At 36.1% G+C, this 26973-nt stretch overlaps 1 protein-coding gene across 12 annotated transcripts in view; it reads left to right on the top strand.

Annotated features, from left to right (window-relative positions):
• sema6bb (sema domain, transmembrane domain (TM), and cytoplasmic domain, (semaphorin) 6Bb) overlaps positions 1-26973 on the top strand; it is a 287153-nt gene that overhangs the window by 221950 nt on the left and 38230 nt on the right. For all 12 annotated transcript variants that reach the window (XR_015497758.1, XM_087264464.1, XM_087264455.2 and 9 more), the window contains 4 exons: positions 13010-13141; positions 13250-13399; positions 17962-18141; positions 24202-24342. Coding sequence is in view for 11 of the 12 variants with exons in the window: in XM_087264464.1 (XP_087120590.1) it covers positions 13010-13141; positions 13250-13399; positions 17962-18141; positions 24202-24342 (603 nt within the window). In the remaining variant the exon portion in view is untranslated. The remainder of the gene's footprint in view (positions 1-13009; positions 13142-13249; positions 13400-17961; positions 18142-24201; positions 24343-26973) is intronic.

Raw genomic sequence — 26973 nt, 5'->3', positions numbered from 1 at the left:
TTATCCTGAGGGCACGGATGCACGCAGGCTCAGCGAGGTGCAGTGTCTGGGAGCGTCCAGCTGTACAAGCACTGGCGTCTGCAGCTGCAGTCCTCTGTAAACAGCGCAGGGGGCTTCTCTGGCCTGCCGGGAGGATGTGTGGTCTGGTAAAGAGCTTTCAGACAAATTGCCGGAGCCGGTTAGTGCGTGGCAGACACAGCAGCAGGGGAGAACTATGGGAATGAGAAGAGCGCATGTTGGGATGTGGTTGAGATGCGTATGAGTGTTATGGGAAAGAGAGTAATAAAGTGTGGATTGTCTTAAAAAGCAGTGACTCACAGAGTTTACAGGACTTTTCTGAGGGTTTTTAACATTTAGCTTGTTTCTCATATTAAACGCAGATTATTTATACATGAGGAGATTTAAATTCTCAGCCTGATTTTAAATATTTATGCTCAGATTTGCTAAACAAGTCAAGCTAAGCATCACTTTTGCTCTTGCTCATACTTGGGGCTGGGGATTTGAACAAATACAGTAACTGATTGTAATATTTTGTAGGTGTTGTTTGTTTCTTTGTAAAATATGCTATGTATTGTAGTGTTTTTCTTTCTGTTTAGATTTTTGTGTGCTCTGCTGTTTAAAAGTGGATAAGTACGACAAAAGCTGCAGAGGGTACTTTAGCACATATTTTTTTTGGTCCTAGGCATGGGACGATAACCGTTTTCAAGGTATACTGTGGTTTAAAAAGTCAAGGTTTTAAAACTGCCAGCATTTTTTTGCTTTACCATTTCTTTGGTATATGTAATTTTGTTTGTTTTTTATGTTTTTTTAAAGATTTTTAGGACAACAGTATCTCCCGCATTAAAGATATCCAAAAACACCTTTTCAAGTTGAAATAAATCTGTTTTAGAAACTACTGAAGACAACAGAAGTCAATGATTCATTTGAATTTTTTAGCCTGACATGTTTACTGTTACAAAATATTTCAAGTATTCATCATTTTCATCATACCTAAAAAAGTTATCCGGAAGAAAATGTTTCTGGAAGAAAAATCCGAGGCCTTTGTTTTCTGACTGGCTTCTTGGACTCACCTCCACTTTACAGTTTGAAAGAATTAGATGGGAATCCTCTGCGAACTCTGCAAAATCTGATAAAATGCGAGACCCTATCTTTTTTTTCTTACTCAAGATATAGACTAATAATGTTGTTTAATTTCTAAAGATTTGTATGTTTTTTTGCTCTCTCTTTGTGAAATTTTACAAACTAATTTTGAGAGGAACGCCTGATATGATTTATCGCCACTGGTCTCCCATCGGCAATCATTAGTAAACTAATCTGACTAATCCAAACTCACTATAAGTAGCTTGACTAAAACTACTCCCTTATCTTCATTTTTCGAAAAGACCCCCCATCCACCCCATCTTCCCCCTGTTTCTTTTTTACCAGGTGGAGCTCTCGAGAACTACCTGATCTCGTACACCCCCTTACATTCTCAATTATCTCCTAGCTCAGGGTTTTCTCTCAGGACAGCATGCCAAACTAGCTTACATTATCAAGCAATATCTAAGTGTGAACTCTTGAAACATCCATTGCTGTGTCTTTTTGTAGGTCATACAGTATATGTTTTGTATGTTGCCTTTTTCTCTTGTTTTATGCTTTATTTTACATTTTGCACAGATTATTGTTACATGACATGTTTGTCTGTCTGTTCTTTATTTTTCTAAAAATATATAAATAACAAAAGCATAAGTCTGCACTCTCAGAAATAAAGGTGTCAGTGTAGTGGTACTTTTTTAAAAGGTACATTTTTGTACCTACCTGGTGAACATTTGTACCTTCATTTGTACCAAGAAGTGCACATGTGTACCTCATAGTACCCTTAAGCTTCAAAATTGTAAACCCAAAGGTACAAATTAGTACCTTTTAGGTACCAATATGCACCAGTACAATGGTCCCTCGTTAATCCCAGAAATTACGTTTTAAAAATAACCCGCAATGAGTGAAATCCACAAGGTAGTCAAATTAATTTTTTAATTGTTTTATATTTTTTTAGACTGTAAAACTGAATATAAAGAACCGAAGATTAGTTTATTCTATAATGGCACCCTACAGTCGCATAACTTTTACCTTCCTTTAGCATGTCCAGAAATCCAACTTTTTGTGCGATGCTTCCTCTGGCTTTTGAGTGCTACCGCAGGTGCCTTTGTGAGTGCAGAATGTTTCGTCAACAATATTGGGTTTGTTATGTAGAAAACTTGCAAACATACAGTACAGCACTTCAGCGTCACACTGCTACCAATCGAAGATTCATGTAAATTTGGCAAGAGATTAATTTGCAATGGTCTATAGCAAATCAGTATGCAGAACACAATGCGCTGTAAAAGAAAACAGCACAAAGAAATCTGCAAAACTGTGAGGTACAAAACTGTATCTTTTGAAAAGGTACCACCTCAGTGAAAGGTTTGTAGCTTTATTTCTGAGAGTGTGTTATGCTCAGAGTGGATGTATTTTCATAATTAAAAAATGCAGTAAAATGTTAATATATTTAAATTATTTTACAATTTTAAATAACGTCAATATATTTTAAAATTTAATTTGTTCCTGTGATTAAACATTAGCATTTTTACTTTATCTTCAATGTCACCTGATCTTTCAGAAATAACCTTATTATGATGATCTTTTGCTCAAGATATGTTTCACATTATTAATAATATGGAAAACAGCTGCTCCATAGAACTGTTTATAGCATGTATTTACAATTTAACGTAGCTCTTTGTAGATTTAAAAAACAATAAATGTGAAATTGTATATAGCTTTTTAATTTCATCCTTTCTCAACAAAAGTATTCATTAAAAACAACTTTACAGAGTCCAGCTTTTGAAGGGTGTGTACTTCTCTGCTTCAAATCAAACTTTGTAATGTTATGATTCATCTCGGAGGTGTTTGGTTTTGTTCGTGTCTTAGAACGCTTTATTGAAAGATGTTTTAAATCTTTGGGGAGAAAATGCAGGAGGAAAAATACTTCCAGAAACTAGAAGACTGGAAAAATGAGTCATGGTGATTCCCCTTTATAATTTGCCATAAAAACATCAATACACTGATAGCTTTCTCTTTTTTGCACATGGACTGTAGTAGATGACTGGAAACCTAGAGATGAACTGGCAAACCCCAGAGCTCAGAGTCAAGCATGTGTTATGGTGTTGAGGATGATTTCCAGGACCTTTCTGTGTGGTTGCTAGGAGTTCAAGATAAAACTTAGCTCACTTAGAAGTGTCTGAGATAGTTTGATTCCTAGACATAGCTTGAGTCATTCATATAATGGGCTTATATTCTTATATTCTGTGCTGTTTATTCTATATTCTTTCATCCTTATATTATGTTATTTTCTATTCTGCTTATGACCCTTGTTTTTTTTGTTTTTTTTTAGAATATGCAAAAATCATACAAATACAAGAAAACATCAACAAATACAAAGCAATGAAACAAAACAAAACAAAAACAACAACAATATAGTCATGTACTGGTATGTGCGTGAGTGTGTGCGTGTGAGTGTGTGTATGCATGTGAAGGTAACTTGGTGGACAGGTCAGAGTACATACATAAGAAACAATAACAGTCAATAAATGAAGCAAGTGTCACAGATATAGATAAAACATATAAAAAGAAACCAGTCAGCGGTAGGGAGTAACAACAATGCTTATTAATGTATAATAGTAAATATGAGAGTAAAAAGAAAGAAAGGACAACAGTAATAACTGACAACAATAATAATAAATCACAAGTGCTACACCAACTACTACTACAGAAAGTTACTTATATTACAACTACTACTGCTTCTACTACAGCCACAACCACGACTACTACTACTACAATGTCTACTAATACTGATACTACTATAACAATGACTATCACTACTGATACTACAGCGTTTGCTACAACTAATACAACAACGTCTACTGCGACTACTACTACTACTACTACTACTACTACTACTACTACTACTACTACTACCACCACCACAATCACTTCTACTACATCTACATCAACAACATCTACTACTGATATTACTACACCAACAACGACTACTACTACTACTGTAACAACCACACCATTACTACTTCTGCTACTACTATACCAATGACATCTACCACTACATGAACTACTTTAATAATCTCCGTAACAATTACTCAATTAGACCCTTGTTTTGTGTAATTAGGGTTGGGACAAGCTAGAACACATACTAATATTGCTCTATCGTCCTCTTTAATTGCTTCTATGGTCTGAATATTCAGCTGAGGTTTTGGTCACTCTCAAGAATTGTGTGAAAATTTGTCTTTTTTTGTAAAAAAAACAAAAACAAAAAAAAATAAAACTTCCAAATATAAGACTGTTTTCTAAAAAATCAGCATCGGATTCTCTAGTCTACAGTGTCAAATTAATATTAGTGTAGTAGTTAAGGGCACTTTATATACTTAAATGGAAGTTAGTCATTTGGTAAAATGCACTTATTGTGTACATACATATGTTTACATTGTATTTATATAAAAAAAAAACTGCTTGTAAATGCATCTGTAATTAATGCTTGTAATTATTAAATTTATAATTACACTGTTGAGATCCCCTCTCTTACACCATAAGCCACACTTAAACCAACCCTTACCACCAAACCTATGCTTAACCTTACCTTTTTCCCACTTAAGTAGCACCATGTGTGTTTTACAATACACTATGAACACGAAAAGTACTTTGTACTTATTGTTTTATGTAGGTACTACCACCTAGTACCTTAGGCCATCTACACTCTCAGAAATAAAGGTACGTGAGCTGTCACTGGGGTGGTACCTTTTCTAAAGGTACAAATTTGTACCTTAAAGGTCCATATTAATGCCTCAAGGGTACAAATTAGTACCTAAAAAGTATAAAAGTGTTCCTCTTAAAATTTTTAAGTACTAATATATACTTTTGAGATACCAATATGGACCCTTTAAGTACAAATGTGTACTTTTTGAAAACGTACCACCCCAGAGACAGCTCGCATACCTTTATTTCTGAGAGTGTAACATAAAGTTGGACAAATAAAGGATATGCCAGAAATCATTCTCGAACATCCAAAAATTCACCCTAAAATAAAAATTTACTTACATTCACTCATCATCAATTTGTTCCAAACACAAAAATTGATTATTTTGGAGAAATCTGTAACCATTGACTTTTATAAAAGAAAAACAAATGCAGTGAAAGTCAATGGTTACAGGTTTCCTACATTTTAAAATATCATCTTTTGTGTTCATTCATTTTCCTTTGGCTTAATCCCTAAATTATCAGGGGTCACCACAGCAGAATGAACCACCAACTATTCCAGCATATATTTTACACAGTGGATGCCATTTCAGCCGCAACCCAGTACTCACATACACAAAAGCACTCGTATACAGCCAGTTTAGTTAATCCAATTCCGCCATCTTTTGTGTTCAACTAAAATAAAGAACTCAAACAGGTTTTTGACAAGTGAAATTTAAAAGTAAATGATGACAGAATTAAAAATTTGGGGTGAACTATTCCTTTAAGATGTGTTTTAATTTGATCAAACAGTCTAATGAACAAACACTCTTTTTTTTAAATGGAAGTTCAAGATAAACAAAACATAAATCAGATTTAAAATATGGAAACAAGTCACAAAACATAAGGTATTATTAAAGTCTGTTTTACAAACTGTGCTTGTGCAGATCAAATACAAGAACCCCCCCCCCAAAAATGATCAGAAGAACTTATATTTGTAACATCAAGAACATTTCAATCACTGAAGTACCATATAGAGGGAATAATAGATTCTGAAAAGAAGAGGATTCTTTGATGTGTTCCAAAGAACCGTTATGCATATTAAAGATTTCAAGGCTCTTCTCTCCTCAGAAGACTGTTTTCACTCTCAGAGAAAGCGAGCAACAGGAGAGAGAGGTGTTTGCATCTCATTTGAGCTCCTGATGGTTCGAGGCGTGAGGCCGAGGCTCCAAACGGAGCAGGAGGGATGGAGTGAGATTGTTGTAAATGAGAGGCTGCAGGTGAGACGGTGGTGGACTGTTGCAGTGTTCAGACTGAAGGAGGACATGAAAGAACCTTTTGGAGAGGCACATGCTCTGGTTTGAGGGCGCCGAGGGATATTTAAAGACAGAGTGGAGACAGAGAGGGATCATAAAGGTGGAGAGGTGAAACGGGAATGAGGAGCAGTGAAACGTTTTGACAGAGCTTCAAAATGAGAGATACAGAAAGCAGAAAAAGAAACGCTGCTTTTTTGCTTGGCTGATAATACAATTATTCTGTCAGATTTCCTTCACCGGTCATTGCTTTTATACATATATGGTATAATTGTTTAAGGGGACCCTATCATGCCCCTTTTAAGAAGATGTAAAATAAGTCTCTGCTGTACAAAGAATGTGTATGTGCAGTTTTGGCTAAAAATACCTCACAAATAATATTTTTTAACTCTTTGAATCTGCCCCTTTTAGGCTTTGATATTAATTGTGCTATTTTTTTGACTGTCGCTTTAAATATAAATGAGATTGTGCTCTTTTCAAAAGAAGGTGGAGCTACGAATTCCTATGTGTCAGCATAGTGGCAGATTCAAAAACAAGACTAACGTCTTATGCTAATGAGGGAGAATTTGTCCTTAATGGGCGGGGCTTTCCTACTTTGATGATATGTACAAAGAGATAATGTCAATCTAAGTGTTTCTGCAGACTGTTTATATGAAGTGTGATTATAAAAAATAAAATTAATAGATTTTTACCGTTAGAAGCTGGTTATATTCACAGACTGTTTCCACACAACTTTGTTTAAACCACTAATTTTTTTTTTTTTTTTTTGCATAATAGGTTCATAATAGTTCAATCAATAATAATAATATAAATATACAATCCATAATATTTTTGGAATGGTTTTACTCAGTCTTATGTCATTTTAAATTTTTCATATTATGGAAATCCAATGAACACTGCAAAAAATTAATTGAAGTTTTTGTTTTTTTTCCCACTTCAAATACGTAAAGATCAAGTCAAAGATGAGTGTACTTGAGAAGCAACACTGCATAAAATATTAAGACTTGTTTAAAAGGAATTAATCTCTGTCATGAGTGTATTTTTTTCACTTGTTTTAATTTTAAACAATCTTAAAATCTGCTGGTTAAACCCATGTTCAAGACACAGTCTATAAAAATGAGATATTATTTTATGCAGTATAGATTCTCAGGTAAATTGAACCCGTTTTGTTGATATTTTTAATACTTAAAATGAGTTGTTCCGAAACTAGGATATTTAGAAATTTTATTACTATTGACAGGGCAGTGCAGTGGGTAGCACTGTCGCCTCACTGAAAGAAGAACGCTGGTTTGAGCCTTAGCTGAGTCCGTTGGCATTTCTGTGTGGAGTTTGCATGTTCTCCCCATATTCGTGTGGGTTTCCACCGGGTGCTCCGGTTTCCCCAACAAGTCCAAAGACATGCGCCATAGGTGAATTAGGTAAGCTAAATTGGCCGTAGTGTTTGAGTGCAAATAAAAGTGCATGGGTGTTTCCCAGTGATGGGTTGCAGTTGGAATGGCATAGGATGCGTAAATCATATGCTGGATAAGTTGGCGGTTCATTCTGCTCTGGCGATTAATAAAGGGACTAAGCCGAAAAGAAAATGAATGAATGAATTACTATTGACATTCATGTAACTAGTCTGTAGTCTAATTAATGATTTAAACTCCTCACAGTTTTATAATTTATCAAAAATTGCAAGTAATACTACAAAAATGCCATGTTATGGCCCGTTTCCACTGAGTGGTACAGAACAGTACGGGTCGGTATGAGTCACTTTTATCAGGCTTGCGTTTCCACTGCCAAAATGGTTCCAATGGTAGACATGGTGTACTACAGAATTACAGAAAGTTTCAGTTGACGTCATTCTCGCTTGAGGAAATGTCAAAGTAATATATCATAAGAAGCACTTTTCACAAAATACTTGTGTATAAATGTTCATTACTAAGCTTTCTATGAACATGATTTGATTATAACTAGCCTAAAATAGCCTACTATATCATCTGCAATTATATAAAATAAATAAATGCAACATATATGAACACATACAGACTCTTACAGTCTTCGATATACCCATTAAAGAAAATCTACACACAGCATACATTTAGTCCTTATTTGGGTTAAAAAACACACAACATAACAGTCAGAGCAAACCTCTCATCTGTATCTTTAATCTTCACCAGCACATGTAATATCTGGTTAGAAAGTACTTAGGTCATTCCGAGTTTATAATAGTCCAAAAGGTGATGATAATAGTTAAACATGGAAGCTTGTTCATGGCTTAGGTTGCTGAAAAATATTTTGCTCCTTTGTTATTACGCGCTTCATTCTTGCATTTGTCGATTTCTGAAAGGATGTCAGAAGCACTTCAATAATCACACGCACATTATTATCATCAGTTCAAGAAGTTCTTTATTTCAAATCTAGACGCGCGGCAAGCGCAAGTGAGAAAGCGAAACCGCTCATGCTTTAGACGGCCTTGTAAACAACTATGAGGATCAGGGTAGATTCTGTGCTTCTACTTGGCTTTGTGACTGTTGCTCAAGACAACGACAAGGTTTGTTTAAGCTTGGGTCGACCATGGCTCATTATTATATGTATATAATATTACGGTGTAATGTCTCGGCTGTATATTTAAAAATGGCGCTGCCTTTGTTTTTATTCTCCTGCTTGTATACGCAATGGTGAAGTATCTCTGTAAACCAACAGCATTCAGCTAGCTTCGTCTTTTGGTACCCTTTTGTTGTGCTAGGCAGCCTTCCAAAAGGGTACCCAAAAAGTGCCAAGGTACGATTCACTTTTTGGTACCTTTTGACAGTGGAAATGGCCATAAAAGCGCACCGTACTGTACCGTACCACTCTGTGGAAACGGGCCATAAGATACTGAATTCAAAAAAAAAATTGTAAAAATGTTTTTAAATATAATCTTGCATTAAAAAGAGGAAGTCTTACTCTGTCCCTGTTGCGAGTTCTTTACCTGTCAGACATTTCGGAGGGTCTGCAGTGTGTCAGACATTGATGATCAGCCTGACATGAGGCTAATGAGGCCTTGTCAGAAAATTGCCTGACTTATGTTTATGTCTCGTCACTGTGTCTGCTGAATCTGAACACTTTGAACAGTTTCAGCGCTGTCAATCAGAAGGTCACTCTCGGCTGCTATCTACCCTACGGCATCACATACAATCCCACAACAGAATAAAACTAGTGGAGATGTGACAGATGTGTCCCTCAATGCTATTGGAAACAGCTGTTTGTCCTTCCTCCTGCCCCTGAGCTGTACAGACTCTCATTAATTCTCTTCCAAAGCCAACAAACCACACTCAAGCAGTCCTTACATGGGCCACAAAGCCCAGATCAGCATGTGCGACTTCACCAGGATCAGTGTGGGTGTCGATCTGTTCAGGGCACGCTAGATCTGTGAGGCATTTATTGGAGCTCCAAGACGACTGTGAGAGATACAGAGCTCAAGAGAGCAGAGCACGACTCACCTGTGTCAAGGATGCATGGAAGTACAGCTGTGGCTTGTACTTACAAGGTATGTCAGAGCTAGGAAATCTAAGGAGGAAGAAGCGAGTGAGAAAAGGAGAGAGAGAGAGAGAAAGAGTGAGAGAGAGTGGGCGTAAACAAGAACTGAACTGACTCACCCTCTGTGACTCTCTGTTCTCTCTGAAAGTCTTTAAGTGCTGAAAGCTGTCACTTCGGCACAGACAAATCACTTCAGGACAGTTTAGAGAACGAAGCTTGGCATCGCAGTTGGAGGAGAGAAAGGTGCATTCAGTAACCGGGATAATAGTATTTTTGTGCAAATTTGGAGATATTGCATATATAGCAAAATGCTGGATGGAAAAATTGAGATGTGTAAGATTAACAAAATGTATATAAAAGCAGTTCTGCATACCACTTAAAGAAAAAGCATGTGTATGTTAACAAACTAAGAGAGATTTGCATGTTCATTTTAAGTTATTACTGATTGTAATTTTATTAAACAGATGCTTTCATATACTGTCAAGCGATTTTTTTTCAGTGCACCCCACACTGAAAAGCATGCTTTTCTTACTTAGATTTTTTTTCTTAAGAAATAATATGCCAGCCACATGCCAAGCACGTTTTGCGCCTTGTGGCACCGGGTGTATGATAGGGCCTAATATGTCAAAATGAAGCGAGTTTTTCCTGGAAACAACCAAAATATTCTGCCAGTGGTGTAAACAAATTAATCTTTTTTTTTAGTTTTGACATATGATTTGCTGCTTACCCTATTGGCAGATTATTTTAGTTCTTTTAAGGTAAAACTCACTTCCTTTTGACATAATGGACCCTATTGTACACGGCGCAATAAGTGTATGGCATGAATTGTTGCTTTTTTTAGACCAGTGCTGCCCAAATTTTCACGTTTTGTCACGTTGTTAAAAAAGCAAATTCTCATGCGCCACTTTTGTCGACTCATGGGTTTGCCAGTCTAAAAATGAGGTGTGTTAAGATGCATGGTTGACGCTTTTCTATTTTGAGGAACTGAATTAGACTGCGCCATTGACCAACTAATAACTAGTCTAAAGTCCAGAACAAAGTGCGTTATTTATGTGCCTATTCAGGTCCAAACGCTTACACATTGCTTAATATACACAGGATGTTCAGTAATACCCAAATACCTTTACATATGAAAAGGATTAAAATTTTACAAAAATTATGTTTTTCTAAATAAATATAAATCCACTACCTCCATGCCTTCATCTCGGGGTCTTTTTTTAGTTTGTTCATGACAATTTGCTTTTGAATAATGTTATTATTATTATTATTATTATTATTAGCAGTTTTATTTATTATATGCATATTTAGAACTGAATTTAGAAACAGTTTTGAAACAAATCTTTGCGCTAAACCAACAAAATTAAATATGTTGGCTGATAGATGTCTTCGGTGGAGTGTACAATGTTTCCTTTTCCATGAAAGTAAAGGAGTAAAGTAAAGAGTAAAAGTAAAGAGAAAGTTAAGTGGTTGAATGGAGAAGGCTTGTTCTTTATCCTCGTGCTGCAGATAGTCTGTTTAACAGTTTTTTTTTTTTTTTTGCTAGTAAAGCGTTCAGTTTCTCTACTTAAAAAGTCCGCTATGTAAATAGCAAATGCGCCATGGCAGGAAGCAACTGACTCTTAAAGGAAATGTAAGATGAGATTCCGATCGGTTTAATGCATGTTATGCTCAAAACACACCCATAACTCGTTAAGAGAATAAGCACAACCCTGTTAGACCATTTGCCAGGGCACAAAGCATATTTCTCTGTTCTTAAAATAGCAAAAGTGGATTCGGACATGCCCTTAATGCTTTTGCGCCATGTGCTTTAGACTTTGCACCTAGACCGTTAAAATAAAGCCCATAATTTAATTTAAAATTCTCTCTTTTTTTGCTTGTCTAGAACATGCAACTTGATTTAAGAATTGTTAAATATTTAGACTAGAATCAGGACCAAAATCAAAGTAAACATTTTTTGCAGTGCAAAATGAAAATGAAAGCAGTTCATTGGAAAACTGTTAATGGAAAGGTTATTTGGAAACCTCCAAATGATTTTTCTAATGCATCACTGTGAAATCTCCACTTTGAAAGTTTTCGTACAAAAAAAAATACTGACTTCACAAAAATGAAGCAATTTGAAAGATTGCATACCCATCAATCATGATACACAGCGCATTCCATTTGGAAGGGTTCATCCCTGTGCCCTACTCTCTTTGAGGGGTTTACCCAGTGAAGTAACAGCTTTGAAGGGATTAGGGCGTAGAGATGACCCTTTCCAAATGAAATGCGCTAGTCAACATCAAACAATTTCCCTATGCAAAGGACCATAGGGGCCTGAAGTGTCCATCCAGTTGACCCTTCTAATTCCTTTTCTTCGAGGGCCTTTTGAAATGGCCAGTTTTAAGCTTCTGTTTGGAATGATGCTTTAATATGGCAGCCATGATTGCTTTCCATGGTGTCCTTTGGAAGGCGAAATATCCATTTGGAACCCACTGACATTATGTTATTGCTTGATATTTTCCTGGATCTTTTGACTGATGTTGAGGTTCGTGATTGATTACAAGTCCCGACAGTAAATCTGCTCACTGTTTATCTAAAAAATCCTTCAGGTTCTGCACACTCTTTGCTTTTCTAGCATTTTTTTTTGCATATTTGAACACTTTCCAACAGCAGCTGTGTGATTTTGAGATCTAGCATTTAACCCTGAGGGCAGTTGATGGACTTGTGCACAACTACTATAAAAGATAAAAACACTGACTGATGCCAACAGCACATTTAAAGCCGGGGGTGTACTTTTTTAACATCATGATGTACATATTTTATTTTAAAATCACATTTTTTATTCAGGCCTGCTTTTTAGAAATATTTATGTTTCACAGAAGACCAAGATGCACAATTTACTTCAGTCATTCAATTTAAAGGTATATTTTTGTCAAAATTAATATGCTTTAAGGTGTTTTTCTTGTTATTTAGGTAATGTTTATTGCTCTATTGTAGTGTTTTCTATGCTAGTGGTGGTGTTATGTCTTTGTGTGTGCTTGACTCTTAGTCTTGGCACTTTTAAATTAATTCAGATTCATCATGTGGCTTTCTGTTGTGACACTTGTGTTATTATTGGAGAAACCCAAGTATGTTTCCTGCCGTTGCATCTGTGTATTGCTGCCTTCATGAATAGATCCACAGTGGGAGGAAAAGGTCAGTGAGTGGAAGCGCTTGCAGTCAACCAAGGCTTCCTGTGACAGCTCTGGACAATTTTCTGTGCTTTATTTGCCTTGAATTGACTGCCCAACTTCCCAGCATACAGATCTATTCAAGGCTGAGTTTTCAACATGTTTGTGATAAATGCCATCTATTTGGTGCGGCAAAACCTCCTCCAGCAGAGTGCAATATCATGGAAACTGTACGGTTTTGAGGATATCGCATTTGTATATTATGTATCCCTTATGTTTTTGTAGTATTCCTGGATCTGCGGTGTGTGCTTTCGACATGGAGCAGCTGGCTGGAGTGTTTGATGGAAGATTTAAAGAGCAGAAATCGCCTGAATCGATATGGACACCTGTTCCAGATGAGGCTCTGCCCAAACCGAGGTATAAAATGAAATGACATTTACAACTCCAGAGAGTGTTTTATGTCCTTAAATGCCAACCTGCTGAGAGAAAGTTTATAATAATGCTCTTTGTTTGTGGATTTTTCAGGCCGGGTGGTTGTGCCGTACAAGGCTCCAAATTCAACTCCTCCAACTCTTTCCCTGATGACATGCTAACGTTTGTCAAAACTCATCCACTGATGGATGAAGCCGTCCCATCTCTTGGCCAGAGACCATGGATTGTTAGGACCATGGTCAGGTAAGGTCAAAATGGGTCTTTTACTGTTAAATTCAGGTCTTGACATGCCTTTGAAACATTATTGGGTGATGATTCATCAAAAATGTTCTAAAATTAGTTTTAAATGTATAAATGATTTTATACCACACATACACAATAATCATGCATTCCCAGAGCATTATAAGCATGCACATAGTATCCTACATATAAATAGATTATTTATTTACAGGATGGGTGAAATATAACATTAAAATTGTTTATGTTGTATAATTAAAGGTCCCAATATTATTAGTAGTATATATAGGTGGTTATTATGACTCACTTTATTTTTTGCAAGCATGGCACACTTGGTACTGCTTTACCACATTGCAATAATTAGTGACTGAGACCCAATGTCCCTAGAATAATAGAACACAAGTAGCATCCCAAATAACACACTATACTCTTATACATGCGAAATGTAACACTTTTGTACAGGGCTTGACATTAACTTTTTTGATCACCAGCCACTGTGGCTAGTAGATTTCCAACAATACTAGTAGCCACTCGCCATTTTCACTAGCCACACTTTTCTTGTTGCGAAAATATTTTTTATATGCATAAATTTGACTTTGGTATGCTAAAATGACTTGGTTTAGGTTTAACTTCTTGTGTGTATTGTGTATTAGCTTGCTCAGTGTGCATGAGCAAATGGTTTGTGTCGCAATGCAATTGAAGTTTTCATTTCACATTACTTTTAAGGGCTCAAAATTAAGGATTTATCAAATTTATCTCTGATCACACCTAATAAGTATTTCTTCTCAATTTTTAATGTGTCAAAACAAGGAAAATATAGCTGAATAGGTGCGCAAAAAAAATTCAACAAAACTTTTCTTTAAAAAACATTACATTAAAAAAATGATTATTGTCATGTATCTAAAAGATGCACAGTAATCTGTCCTGGCTAAAAATCCCAGACCACCAGTTAACTACACATAAACAAGGAGTAATCCCCCATTAAAGCAATGTTATTGTAAAATAAAATATAATTAAACCATTTGAACAAAAATAACTGTAAGCGAATGAAAGCAGATGAAACATACTGTGTTTGATAATAAAAGGATGTTCACGTGCACACAGTTAATATAGGCCTTTTAATAATCTGTTCAAAGAATAATTCAAATGAAAGCAGTGACCACTGCTACTTACAAAACAATATGTATTTTTTTTTTTATCTTGAGCTCTGGAAAGCAGCTGGACTGTCTGTGGATGAACGATCATCGCTCTTTGTCCAGTCTATTTTAAAGGGAACCAGTTGCGCTTCCTTTAGGCATGGTTGGTTTGCGCAAGTAAACAGGTGCACGTGCTTTTTTACAGTCGCACGCATTACATCACATCACCTATGCGAGCGAGTGATCATCCTCTTGTTCAGTATTTACTTTCTTTTTTGCTGTTTTGTACGCGCGAACATAGTTATTTTTGTCAGTCGTGCTCCTTCTCGATTCTAAAATCACATTTGCCCGAATATTGGGCCATGCTTATTGTCGAACCCTGGAGATTTCCAACCAGCCAAAGTGGCGAGGGGAGGTGTCTGTCTAACCCGCCAGAGCTGAAATCTACCCGCATTAATGTAAAGCCCTTCTTTTGTAACACAAATATTTTTGTTCTTGCACCTTTTGAACCTTTGTATTTTGTACCTATAAATTGTACCTGTTGTAAGTGCACGCCATGATTTTGCCAAGTATGATGCGATCCTGGATTAACATCTATGTTAATCCTGGAACACCATTTTTGTTTGAAAATGTAATCCATACCTATTCCCAACCCTTAAACCCAACCATGACTGTAAATTATTCCCAAATTCTGAAGGGATTAATCAGAATCAGTTTTATTGCCAACTGTGCTCCACCCACACAAGGAATTTGTTTTGGCTACAGAAGCTTTCAGTGTACATAAAGTGACAAGTGACAACACAAAATAAATATTTAAAAAAATTTGATAAACACTAAACAGAGATGCAGTCAGTCAAAAAAATCTGGATGTTGAATTGTATGTACAGATTTGTTATAAATATACAGGTTATACAGTACAGTGCTGTGCATAAATGCGAATGGAGAAAGTATTGCATTGTGTATTGTTATAAGGTGCTGTGTACAAGTGTGTATGAGAAAGTATTGCATGGTTATTGCACAGTTAGGGAACATTTAACTGTTCATGAGGTAGATGGCCTGAGGAAAGAAACTTTTCCTGTGTCTGGCTGTTTTTGTGCTTAGTGCTCTGAAGTGCCGACCAGACGGTAACGGTTCGAACTGATAGTGTGCTGGGTGCGAGGCGTCCAGAGTAATTTTGTGAGCCCTTTTACTCACTCTGGAAGAGTACAGTTCTTGAAGTGTAGGAAGGGTAGAGCCAGTGATTCATTCAATAATTAATAGTTGGATAAAAATCTTGCAGACGTGAATAAACCTAACCATAGGCCTAATCTTAAGATAAACGGTAAACATATCTCTTAATTCTGATTGGCTGATTGGAATGTTGTTCCAGGATCAAGATAGATGTTAATATGGTTAACTTCAAGTTGAAATTAGGTTGGGGTGTCGTGAATACAACCATTGGGAGGTGGCAAAATGACTTTCATTGTAGAGTTTTGCATGCACAATCCAAAATAAGTAATCCAACCTTAGCGCCCGATAGCTCCTCCTCTTCTGCTATTGACCTTATTCTAAAATGCGGAAGTGCGCCTGTTTTCGCGATTATCTTCGAACTTCCGATTCAGTCGCCTATGGGAGAAATAACTAGGAATAATAAATGGCAGAAAATGGTCAAACTACTTGCTCTACAAACAAATGTTTGCATGACTATACAGACCAAGTAGAATAATATAATTAGAAAATAACAAATTGCAACATCAAGCAGCGTAACGAGCAGTTTTTAACGTCAAAAAAATTAATGGAAGTGAATGAGACCGGAGGTCTCGAGCCAAAAAGATTCAAATGGCAGCGCCCGCTCGTCGGCGGAGAATAAGGTGAATATAAGGGATTTAAAGTGCACTTATTCTTTTAGAATTTTCAGTGTGAGTACACCTCTTACACAATGGTGTAAACTAGTGCATCTACACTACCTGACAAAAGTCTTGTCGTCAATCACAGTTGTAAGAGCAACAAATAATAACTTGACTTCTAGTTAATCATTTGGAAAAGTGACAGAAGGTAGATTTTCAGACAATCATTTGTTGAACTGCATCCCAATCATCACAAATACTGTAGAAGACCTATTGGAATCCACATGGACTCAAAATTCTCATAGAAATTAGTCTAGTTTCATCAAGTTTAGTGAATAAAAAATCATGGTTTGGGGTTACATTCACTTTGGGGTCATGTGAGAGATCTGCCGAGTAGATGGCAACATCAACAACATTTGTGCTGCCCATTACATTACAAACCACAGGAGAGGGCAAATTCTTCAGTAGGATAGTGCTCCTTCTCATACTTCAGCCTCCACATCAAAGTTCCTGAAAACAAAGAAGGTCACGGTGCTCCAGAATTGGCCAGCCCAGTCCCCAGACATGAACATTATTGAGCATGTCTGGGGTAAGATGAAAGAGGAGGCATTGAAGATTAATCTAAAGAATCTTGATGAACTCTGGGACCACCTTTTCCACTGCAGCATGACTTTATATTCTATACTCTACATTATTTCTGTTTAGTAACAAGACTTTTGTCTAAGCAAAGTCAGAGCTTACTGTCCTAATTAAATAGTTAAAAATCAAGTCATGATCATGTTGTATTTTGGTAAAATAAGCGTAATCTAGCAGCCTTTGTCTTTCATATAAGCCACTTCTGATACTAAATGATCAACTAGAGGTCAAGTTATTATTTGTTTTTCCTAAAACTTGGATAGACAAGACTTTTGTCAGGTAGTGTATACACGATTTGGGACTTGTTTCCTTCATGAGGGGTTTTGACATCAGGAAGGCTTTGCTTCCAGGTGCTTCCACATCTCCTGGAAATCCTGTAATTGGATAATGATTTCGGAGCTCCTGAAATGTTCCCATGTTGTGTGCTTTATGCATCAGACGTTCAGACAGTAGTCTGTGGACATTTCATGTGCATGTGGCTAAGCTTCAGAATGGGCTTTTAGTGAGATTTTTCACATACCTAATCTAAATAGAAAAAATAATGAGCATTATTTATCCATTAAATACGCTAAACTAAGCTTTTGTTCTCTAAGAGGCATGCAAAACATTTGACCGGGACTTCATGTCTGCTAGCATTAGTATCTGTCCAATCTCTGTGTTCAGAGACTATATGGAGTTTCAGCAGCTGGGGTTTCTCAGCGTCCCACAGGGCACAACAAAATGATAGTGACAAGTTGTTTGTGTCATTTCAAACACTCTGGGAGATCATCTTATTTTAGAAAGCTGAATCATCATAGCAGAGCAGTTTGGACTGTTTGCTCAAGATATGTCAGTTTGTCAATGCAAATTGCTTTTTCGCAATTTGTGCATTTTGTTTTTTTGGCAGCAGCTTTTAGTTCATAATTTAACGTCTTTCTTCCCCCTCGGTCTCATTTCGAGAACGAATTAAGTTGTGTGCTGTCTCTTTCAGATACCAGCTCAACAAGATGGTGGTGGACACAAACGCCGGGCCTTATGGGAACCAGACAGTGCTTTTCCTGGGATCAAGCCGAGGAACCATCCTCAAATTTCTGGTCACCCCTAACAGGGATAACACCGTGACCAACAACAACGTGTTCCTTGAGGAATTTGAAGGCTACAACCCTGACAGGTAAAGGTTGATGTTCAAGCGCACTCTTTAGTGATTGTTTCATAGTGGAGAATCCCATCATGGTGTGCAAACAGATGGAGGACATTAGCTGGTCATTATCCCTTGCTGAAGGCGCTAGGAGTTAGTGAGAAACACTCATTTTCCATGGATATAGTGTTAATTGCGTTTTCTTCATCCAGGCACACTAAATGCTCTTTAGTCTGTTTTTTCCTCACATTCGCTCTCTCTATCCTAATTATAAAGAAAACAAAGTTTTTTTTGCATGCTTTGTGCTATAAATCAGGTGAACCTGTCTGCGGGGTGTTAATTTCTAAACATTTAGCTAAGCAAAACAAGCACCCTTGATAAAACATGAATCAGCATGAATCGCTGAAACTTCACATGTAATTTATCAGCTGGAGTGCAAGCGTGTGTGTGTGTGTGTGTGTGTGAGCATGTCGGCTTTGACAGTGTTAGCTGTGTCTAGCGCTGTGGGAAACCAGCTAATCAGAGGAGTGTGGATGGAGTAATCAGATCAGGCTCCGATCATGCTGGCCTTGCATAACCTCTGCCATCTCTCATCAGATGGCAGAAAAGAGGTAAACCGTTTGACACGCGCAGGGTCAGGGAGACCGCGGCCGGGAGAAAGCGCTCAAAAATGCCATTGTCATCATCCATATCGATCAAGACACTGCAGCGAAGCAAACAATGACACAATTAGGATGGAGAATTAGAGTGTTAATTGATGTCAGTCCCTTTTTTTAACCGCTTTTCCTTTCATCTTGCTGTCTTCTGTGTAAGTCATTTGGCTTTTTTTCTGACTTGTTTTCTGTGATCTAACTATAGCAGCGGTTCATTTTCATCTCATACGTCTTCTGGTTCGCTCTCCTACTCACATGTGTCAGGAGAGAAGGTTTTTTCCTTCTCAAATCAGTTTTCTGATGGTCTCTCTCTTTCATTACATGTTTTAGATGCTTAAAAAAAGAGCTGTGCTATAATTCATTCATTTTTTTCATGTCTCGCAGCTTGTTTTTTTAAAACTCTGCCAATTAAATGTGTTAAATAAGTGATGGATCTAAAGAATTTAAAATATGCTGATTAAAAAAGAAAATAAAAATTACAAAAATATTCCTTAATATGGCAAAGCCCTTGTAGTCTATACCTTTTAATTTATATATGATAATTATATACTGTTTTTGAAACGTGTTTTTATAGCACAAGTTGTTTTAAACAGAGCAGGGAAATTAAAATTAATTTAGATGGCTGGAACAAAAGTACTTTTGTTCCCCTATTTTTTGGTCAATTGAGTACAGAATAAACCACTGTTTTCCAATGGCTTGCCTAGTTAAAAATATTAACATTGAAAAAAACTTTTTTGGAAAACGATCAAATATGGAGAACAGCACAAATAGATTGTAGCACAAAGGGAGGTTGCTAATAAAAAAAGCAAATTGCAAAAAAAAAAACTAGAAAAAAATACCTATAATTTTGGAAAATTTATTTTGATCTTTAATTTTTAATCTCCACTTTATATACATATACACTCACTGGCCATTTTATTAGGTACACTTTACAAGTAATGGGTTGGACCCCCTTTTGATTTCAGAACTGCCTTAATCTTTCGTGGCATAGATTCAACAAGGTAGTGGAAATGTTCCACAGAGATTTTGGTCAATATTGACATGATAGCACACGCAGATTTGTTGGCTGTGCATCCATGATACGAATCTCTCGTTTCACCACATCCCAAAGGTGCTCTATTGGATTGAGAGCTGGTAACTGTGGAGCCCATTTAAGGACAGTGAACTCATTGTCATGTTTAGGAAACCTGTCTGAGATGATTCACGCTTTATGACATGGTGCGTTATCCTGCTGGAAGTAGCCATCAGAAGCTGGGTACTCTGTGGTCATAAAGTGATGGACATGGTCAGCAACAATACTCAGGTAGGCTGTGGTGTTGACACGATGCTCAATTGGTACCAGAGGGCCTATAGTGTGCCAAGAAAATATCCCCCCCAAACATTACACCACGGCCACCAGCTGGAACCATTGATACAAGGCAGGATTGATCCATGCTTTCATGTTGTTGATGTTAAATTCTGACCCTACCATACGAATGTTGCAGCAGAAATCAAGACTCATCAGACCAGGCAATGTTTTTCCAGTCCTCTATTGTCCATTTTTGGTGAGCCTGTGAAAATTAGAGCCTCAGTTTCCTGTACTTAGCTGACAGGAGTGGCACTTAGTACGGTCTTCAGCTGCTGTAGCTTATCTGCCTGGTTGGACATGTGTGTGTTCAGAGATGCTCTTCTACACACCTCAGTTGTAACGTTTGGGTATTTGAGTTACTGTTACCTTTCTATCAGCTAGAACCAGTCTGGCCATTTTCCTCTGACCTCTGGCATCAACAAAGCAATTTTGGCCACAGAACTGCCGCTCACTGGATATTTTTCTCTTTTTTTGTACCATTCTTTGTAAAACCCTAGAGATGGTTATGTGTGAAAATCCCAGTAGATCAACAGTTTCTGAAATACTCAGAACAGCTCGTCTGGCACCAACAAACATGCCACGTGTAGAGTCACTTAAATACCTTTTCTTTCCCATTCTGATGCTCGGTTTGAACTGCAGTAACTCGTCTTGACCATGTCTACATGCCTAAATGCGTTGAGTTTCTGCCATGTAATTGGCTGATTATAAATTTGTGTTAACGAGCACTTGGACAGGTGTACCTACTAAAGTGGCCGGTGAGTGTATATATTTATGAACATTCCCATATTTCTAATTATTTTCTAACTATATTGCCATAGGTAATTTGTTTTATTTTTATTAAATGGTTTGAGTCAACATGTTTTCAACAAATATTCTGTAGAGTCTAATATAGTCTGTGCATGATTTTCATAATCACCCAATTTTGCTTCTCAAGTAAATAGATCTGTTTTGTAATATACATCAAATGAATACAAGACAGATTAGGAAAATGACTTTTTGAATTAAGTTTGATCTCGTTTCTGATAGCCTTTGGTAAGAGCGGCTCATTACTCAGATCCGATGCATCAAGTGCTAATGATTTCAGCGCTGCCATCAAGGCCATTATCATAAGCGTTTCTATAAGCATATGTATGCGCGTGCATGTGTACAAACAAATGTGCTTTCTAGCCAGTATGGCAGGTGCTGGAGAGATACTCTAAAGTGATAAGTGCCAATTAAGTGTAAAGCGTAGAGAAGTGGGCGACTGCCAGACTCCCAGATATCAATCAGATTAGTTACAGGGGCCGAGCACAAAGTGACAACACATTAATGCGATATCACATTAATACGACACGCGGTTTCATTTTGAAGCCCTTTACGCCTCATCCTGTTCAGAGGGTGAAAGTTAGCGTCAGTTCATTAGACACATTTAACAAGCCTGTATCTTAATGAATAGATGGCCTTGGTGGAAATTTTTCATCATCTTTAAAAATATTGCTTCAAGGACGACAAGCGAGCTCTCATAACTGCTCCCCTAGATATAGAGCACTGTGAATATGTCTTAGGCCCCCAGTTACATTTGTTGTTTTAGTGAGGGTACAAGGCCATTATATATTAGTTCTCATTCTCTTTATTAAAATACAACCAGAAAATACAGGTTCTAGTTGAATGTTTTGGGTCTAATTGTTAAACCTTTATGTACCGTTGGGGATGTTTTCATCCACTCAGGAGTGATTTTGTGTCTTAATTTGGCCATAACTTTGTCTGTGTTTCAGCTAGCAGAATGATTTTTGGTGACAAATCTTGTTTTGAAAAATATTTATTTTAAATTTTATTTTTATATTTTATTTTATACTGTAAATATACATCAGATAATTTTTTTTTTCAAAATGTTTTGCATATATCTGTCAAATCACCCTCAGTCCTGATAAAAACTACTAAATCACTTACAGAATTTTAACTCTTTAATTGCCAGATTCATAAATGATGTCACTGATTTGGTGAAAAAAATCCAAATGACCTTTTTTTTTTTTTTTTGATGTGAAAAAATGTTGCCTTTAATGCACTTTTTTTATTTTATATATAATTTTCATTTTTTTTCTCCCTAATTTACTGTTTTTGCCACATTGACTTCTATTATAACCATTTTTTTATTAAAACCATGCCACTATATAATCATGCACTTTTGCTTGTTGGTGGGTTGTCCTGTTGGGAAGAGGTAAAATTTGTCATTTTTACTGTTGATCATCAGTTGGCACCAATAACCCTTTAGATAGGCTTGTGCAAAAAGAGGAAAAGACCTGTGTTTAGTTTCTAAATTTTATATGGAGTATAACAGCAAATTAAAGTGTGTGTTTTAGTGCGTGAGAGTGACCTTAACGCACTTACCTTGATGTGTCTGAGAAAATCAAAATATGAATCTCAGTTCTCAGAACTACAAGGAGTAAACAAAAACAAAGACTGTGTATTATTGCACCATCAAATTTGGTTATAATGGAAGTCAATGGGGCAAAAGCAGCCACCAAGTGTAAATTAGGGGGGAAAAGTAAAATCTAACAATGCATTAAATCCAAGGTTCTTACCAATAATGTACATGTCCAAGACTGTTATAAAAGGTTTTTAAAAAATCCAGTCCACAACTACTTTTATATTGAAAATACACCATTTTGTGTGAGGTTTTTTTCACCAAATCAGTGACATAATTTGTGAACTTGGTTATTAAAAAGTTAAAATCCTGTAATTTTTTTAAACAATTTAGTAGTTTTCAATAGGACTGAAGTTGATTAACAGATTTATGCAAAAACAAATGAAAAAAAATTATCTGATGCATTGTTGCAGCAGTTTTACAGCAGATTAATTCAGTGGATGTTTTCATCCCAAACATAACAAAAGGGTAGGAAATTTAAACAGTGCACAAGGCATAAGATATATGAAAGAAAGATTTAGAGAAAGATGGAAAAATGTCTTAGTTTGATCTGCATTTCTGCCTAAGCCAGGATTGGGAACGCTGAAAAGTACTAATGTTTTAGTTTGTCATGTAATTCCTTCTAGAAAGCACCTTATTTTCACTTATTCATTTTTTTGTCGGCTTAGCGGAATGAATCGCCAACTTATCCAACATATGTTTTATGCAGCGGTAACCCTTTCAGCCGCAACCCATCACTGAGAAACATTCAGATACACTCATTCACACACACACTCATACACTACGGTCAATTTTAGCTTACCCAATTCACCTGTACCACGTCTTTGAACTTGTGGGGGAAACAGGAGCACTCGGAGGAAACCCACACGAGCACAGGGAGAACATGCAAACTCCACACAGAAATACCAACTGACCCAGCCGAGGCTCGAACTAGCGACCTTCTTGCCGTGAGACGACGAATGTGCTACCCACTGCCACACCTTATTTGTAATAGTTTATTTTTTTAACATGATAAAGATCTAAACACACTGCTAATGTAATTAAATCATATTTGAAGAGAAAAACAAAGACGTGATGACAAGTTATGAAATGGAGTCCAGACCTAAATATCATATACAGTATATATAGGCAATATTATAGGCAGTATGTGATTCACCTGGAGAGAAAAAGAAAGATAGAACATGCAAAATCTAAGGAAGAACTCTTAGAAATGCTGAAAGATACTTGATATTAAATAGTACATCATTTCAAAGAAGACTCAACAAAAGTTGCTAAAGAAGTCACTTTAAACTAAGACCTTTAATGCTAGTATTTTGTTCTGAGTATTGTGTACATATTTTCCATATTTTCTGTTTGTTTATTAAAGGTTCACCCAAAAGTAATGATCCTGCACATGCTTCATACTTTTTAGATAGATTTGTGCGGCTTCCAAAGCTGGTGGTAGCCTAAGACTTTTGCCCAGTACTGTATATATAGCTTGCTTTAATGGTTAAACCGCACAGCGTAATAAGATAAACATGATCAGACTGTCTGTTTGGACTTTATTATTGTAGGCTCGGGGGTCGTGTCATTCTCCATCACACTGTGTTTGAGTGTGTTCTCTGTGTAAATTGTGTTTGACTTTCTGCCGGCGCTCTTTTAATTGGTTGTGAATTGATTTGGACTCTGTGTGTGTGTGTGTGTTCCAGGTGTGGGACGGATTCTCCTCAGGCCAGGCAGCTGCTCTCTCTCACGCTGGACCGCATCAGTCACAGCCTCCTACTGACTTTCCCATCGTGCGTGATCAAAGTGCCTGTAGCTCGATGCCAACTCTATTCCGCCTGCATGAAGTAAGTCACACACACACACACAAACACACCTTTAGTTTGCACTCTTAATGAGAAGTGACCTTGTAGTAGGGCTGCTCAATTATGGAAAAATCATAATCATGGTTGTTTTGGTCAGTATTGAATTCATGACTATTAAAAATGATCATTAGCAGGGAAGGCAATTGGACCAAAACTTTCACAATACCACAACAGAATGGGTAACTAAAAACAAAGTTAAAAAAGTCCTTATAATTATGAAAAAGAATATATATATATATATATATATATATATATATATATATATATATATATATATATATATATAAAAACGTAGTGTTCAATATGGTAACTCGATTGGTTTCTTATGAAAGCAGAAATTGATTTTGTCTTTTGTTGTTTGGTTAATAATGATAAACAGTCGACAGCAAGGAATATAGCGCGCTGTCACTTTAAGAATCACACAAATCAGGTTTACTGTTAGACAGATATTTTCATTCTCAATTCTTTACCTTGATTTATTACATAACAAACAATGGTTTATGTAAATAAGCAGCCAAGCGCACACATTTTTGCATGTATTTGATCTTTCAGGTGCACAGCTTATGCTAAAAGATGACTTTATGTCTGTGTTCAGCTCCATCTCTGAGGCTGAGCACATGCAGAGAACAGAATGAATTCTTCTTTTGCTCTTTTAAAAACATGAATAAATCTAATGCACTTTAATACATCAAGCCGTGTTGCAAAAGTCATGTTACATTGGTTTGCGGACTGCTGGAAAGAGAGTGGGATATGGTGCAATAATTGTTTTATCTCAAATATATATGTTTTTTATAATCATTGAAGGCTAAAATCTAAATTATTAAATAAATAATGTATATTAAATGTAGTTAAACCCTGTAGTTTATTATCCTTTTATAAAGCTAATTATAGGTTCTGTATTATTACTTTGTATTTATTTTGGGTAATTATCATGTCAAATATTACATGATGTTATTATATTAGCCCTTTTCACACAGCAATACCGGTAAATATCCAGACGACCTTAATAACGACCTTACTGGTAAATTCATAAAAACGCTGTTTACACAGGCAAGAACGTTCTGGAAATTGTCGGGAAAACACCATTCACACATCCATTCCAAAATACTGGTAAATTCTGACATCATTAACTAGAAAGGACCTCTAAATGGCTGCGCTTGTATTTGTAAACTTGGGCTTTTGTTGATGATTTCACTTTATTATTCATGTAGCTGCTTTGTCTCAGAGACAACCAAAGGCAGAAGCGCGAAATGCTGCTAAATGTTTGCACATTTGATGACATTACAAATTCTGTGGATGGATAAGTACTGTGAACAACTTCGATAAAAACATATGGAGGAACACTTTGGCATGTCGAGAAGTACGTGTCAGGAATATCGAAAACAAAACCAACTTAACCGCGCTCATAGAGCGTGTGTGTATGCTGGCGCGTCAAGCAATTGAAGCAGAGCTTGAAGGTAAACAAACAGCAGTTTATCATAGGCGTTTTACCGATAATTTTTTACATAGTTGGGATTAAGAAGGAACATAGAAACGTTATCTGACTAACAGCTAAAAGGCTTTTATGTTCATAAATGGTGATGTGATCAGTCTTCTGATAGTATCATGTCAACGCGTTCTAATTGTGAACGTGCTCTTTCCGTCCATATCTGTGAAAGGGACTATTATTGAAATTATGTTTAGATTATATTAGTTATACTATATTAATGGAAGCTTATGGCAACAAACAGACCACCAAACTAAGCTGTAAGATAATTATGCATTGCTTAAGATTGAGCATATTGTTATGCATATTTTAAGTCCTGATCTATATCCAATCACACACATTACTGTCAGAGACGTTAAATTAGTATTGTTGAATATGTAGATTTTCTCAAAAGAAAAGAGTGCTGAAGTAATTTTAGAGATCTATTTCACAGCTTCAGTGATTAAAACATGAATTTTTGCTGACATGTTGTGTCAGTCAGTGTAGCCAGATTATAATGTGGCATTTATAATATCTAATTTTAACATTATCAAAAGCAATAATAGGCACTAATGATGTTTTGTCATAATATTACAGCCCTACCTGGTGATGACTTTATTGTATAATTTATATTCAATTTTAAATGTTTGATCTTAACAGTTTGTCATAATTTGATTAATTAATTGGTTGAATTTAAGAATATTACATAAAAGACAAGTAATAAGGCATTTATAAAAACTGGCCTTAGAAAAAATGCTCCTGGAAAAAATATTCCCACCCTGTTAGAAACTGATTTTATTTTATTAAATATTGAAGTGTCTGAAATGTTCATTTTTATTTATTAGGCATCACGTGTATGTTTATTATATGATGTTATTTATTTAACTCCAAATATTTAATTTTAAATTATTTGTGTCATGTTTGTTTCTATATTATATTATGAGTATCATGGATTATTAAAATGTATTTAATTGTTTATTTGACTTGTATTTAATATTAAATATATTTATTAATTTTGAGTATTCCTCATTAAACAGTCATTAGGACTGAAATAAAAGATAAATATAATTTTTCATATTATTACTGCATAGAAATAATTGTATATATAAATAAGAATGTTTATATTTGCATGATATATGTTATTGATT

This window comes from Danio rerio, chromosome 8 (assembly GCF_052040795.2).
Source record: "Danio rerio strain M-AB ecotype USA chromosome 8, GRCz13ab, whole genome shotgun sequence".
In the NCBI taxonomy this organism is placed as follows: Eukaryota; Metazoa; Chordata; class Actinopteri; order Cypriniformes; family Danionidae; genus Danio; species Danio rerio.
This window is presented reverse-complemented; position numbering and strand designations above follow the sequence as displayed.